The sequence below is a fragment of the Eleginops maclovinus genome, chromosome 22, assembly GCF_036324505.1.
Source record: "Eleginops maclovinus isolate JMC-PN-2008 ecotype Puerto Natales chromosome 22, JC_Emac_rtc_rv5, whole genome shotgun sequence".
Taxonomy (NCBI): Eukaryota; Metazoa; Chordata; class Actinopteri; order Perciformes; family Eleginopidae; genus Eleginops; species Eleginops maclovinus.
The window spans coordinates 23,011,290-23,013,789 of record NC_086370.1 but is presented as its reverse complement, the minus strand read 5'-3'; the positions used below and the strand labels follow the sequence as shown (position 1 = coordinate 23,013,789).

The window sequence follows — 2,500 nt, the reverse complement described above, 5'->3', positions numbered from 1 at the left end:
TTGTTGTAGACACTTTGTGACACGTAGTCATCTTTTGTCACTATTTGTCCTGTTTCTACCCTTAGTAGTTGCTTTGTTTATCCCCTATTTGTGGTTGTTTTAAGTCTCTTTGTTCTTTCAATCATCTCAGTAATTATTTTGTATCTTTTTGAAATCACCTTTGTCCCTTTATAGTCATTTTGAGTCTGTCTATAATCCTTTTTCTACCTTTCATACTGATTTTGAGTCTTTACGTAGTGATTTTACGTCTATTTGTAATATTTTGCGTCCCTCTTGAGTCATTTTGAGTCTGGAGTCATTTTGAGTCTCTATGGAGTCATTTTGAGTCTCTATGGAGTCATTTTGAGTCTCTATGGAGTCATTTTGAGTCTCTATGGAGTCATTTTGAGTCTGGAGTCATTTTGAGTCTCTATGGAGTCATTTTGAGTCTCTATGGAGTCATTTTGAGTCTGGAGTCATTTTGAGTCTCTATGGAGTCATTTTGAGTCTCAATGGAGTCATTTTGAGTCTCTATGGAGTCATTTTCTTTCTCTTTTTAGTAACGTTGTGACTTTTTGTAATACAATTATGACCTTTTGTATTAAGTCTTCACTTTGTGGTCTCTCTGTTTTCATTTTTGTAACTTTTCATATTCAATTTGAACTGTTTTTCTGGTCATTTTGAGTCCCTCCCTGCTTGGTCATTTTGAGTCCCTCCCTGCTTGGTCATTTTGAGTCCCTCCCTGCTTGGTCATTTTGAGTCCCTCCCTGCTTGGTCATTTTGAGTCCAATAAGTATTTTGCCCCTAAGGCCCTGTCGGGTAACTTTCCCCCGGTGTGAGAAAGCTGTGGTTCGACCCTCTTCTTACCGATGTGATGTCAGTGAGTGAAATATTTAACACAGAGGAATGTTTTCAGGCTTGTCCACACGTGTGTCTGTGAACACTTGGCAAATCCCACGATGACGTGACGGCTTCTTATTAAAGTATTAATATTTCATGCCTGGCTTACCTATCCCACTGACGGCCTGCCAAGGCAAACCGCCCCAGTCAACACACTGCAAACAGTCCTGAGAGACTGTGTGTGTGTGTGTGTGTGTGTGTGTGTGTGTGTGTGTGTGTGTGTGTGTGTGTGTGTGTGTGTGTGTGTGTGTGTGTGTGCTGAACTTTAAGGATCTGCATTTTAACTGGCAACATGGAGAGGCAGCTCATTGGAAAACCATAACGGAGCTGTGACTGCAGCATCAACTCTGTAAAGATATTTATTTAAAAGCTTTTATTGTCCGATGATTATCCAGGGTGGAGGTAAACCTGCTTGATTTGCAAATATATTCTGGTCAAACTGATTGTATTTTCTAGTTGCCATAGATCCAAAAATAAGAGGCAAAACCATATATATATTTCACATTATATATTATTATTATATATAATAATGATATATAATTAATTATATATCATTATTATATTATATATAATAATGATATATAATTAATTATATATTATAATATGTATAATTAATTATATATCATTATTATATTATATATAATAATGATATATAATTAATTATATATTATAATATGTATAATTTATTATATATTATTATATATAATAATAATAATATATAATTAATTATATATCATTATTATATATAATATAATAATGATATATAATTAATTATAATATTATTATAATATATAATTAATTATATATTATAATAATATATAATATAATAATGATATATAATTAATTATAATATTATTATAATATATAATTAATTATATATTATAATATGTATAATTTATTATATATTATTATATATAATATAATAATGATATATAATTAATTATATATTATTTCACATTATTTTGTATCATTATTTTTATTGCATATATTGCAGCTGTAAATAATAATCATGATGATTACAATTAAAATACATTTGTATTTATTTTTTGTTTTTATGTAATGTTCAATTTGAACATTTAAACCTTTTTAGCTATTTCTTTTCATTTCATTTTATCTTTGTATCTTTGATTCTATTCTAAAATGGAGCCACAAAACCTGATTTACCCCCTGATAAAAACGTGAATAATGAAGCTCTCTGAACTGATAATAAAGCAGCAAAGCCTGTGTCTATATTCACTCTGTTCCTCCCCAAAAAAACCTCTCTGTGTCTCTTCCTCTGAGCCTCTGTGTGTGAGCATTCCCAGCGCTCCCAGTGCTCCCACCTGTCGTCGCAGTAGGTGAACTTCATGTCCATGCTGTGTCTGCTCAGGAAGGTCCTGCTGTCCAGCGGCATGTCGATGTTGGACGGGTGAGCGATGGGTTCGCACATCAGGACAGCGCAGGTGAGCGGAGGCTCAGAGAAGCCACACAGCACCCGGGGGGGAGAGCTGGTGTAGATCTTCAGGTGACCGGTGCAGTGAAGCACCTGCAGGAGCAGAGGTGGGGGTCAGATGGAGCTCAAACAGCTGGAAGCTACAGGACGGGTGATAGATTGTGTGTTGCATGTTGTTGCTAGCTCTTT

At 34.1% G+C, this 2,500-nt stretch overlaps 1 protein-coding gene across 1 annotated transcript in view; it reads right to left on the bottom strand.

The window, feature by feature from the left end:
• epas1b (endothelial PAS domain protein 1b) overlaps positions 1–2,500 on the bottom strand; it is a 43,041-nt gene that overhangs the window by 15,975 nt on the left and 24,566 nt on the right. Inside the window, exon 7 of the mRNA XM_063875080.1 lies at positions 2,202–2,404. Within this exon, the coding sequence (XP_063731150.1) occupies positions 2,202–2,404 (203 nt within the window). The remainder of the gene's footprint in view (positions 1–2,201; positions 2,405–2,500) is intronic.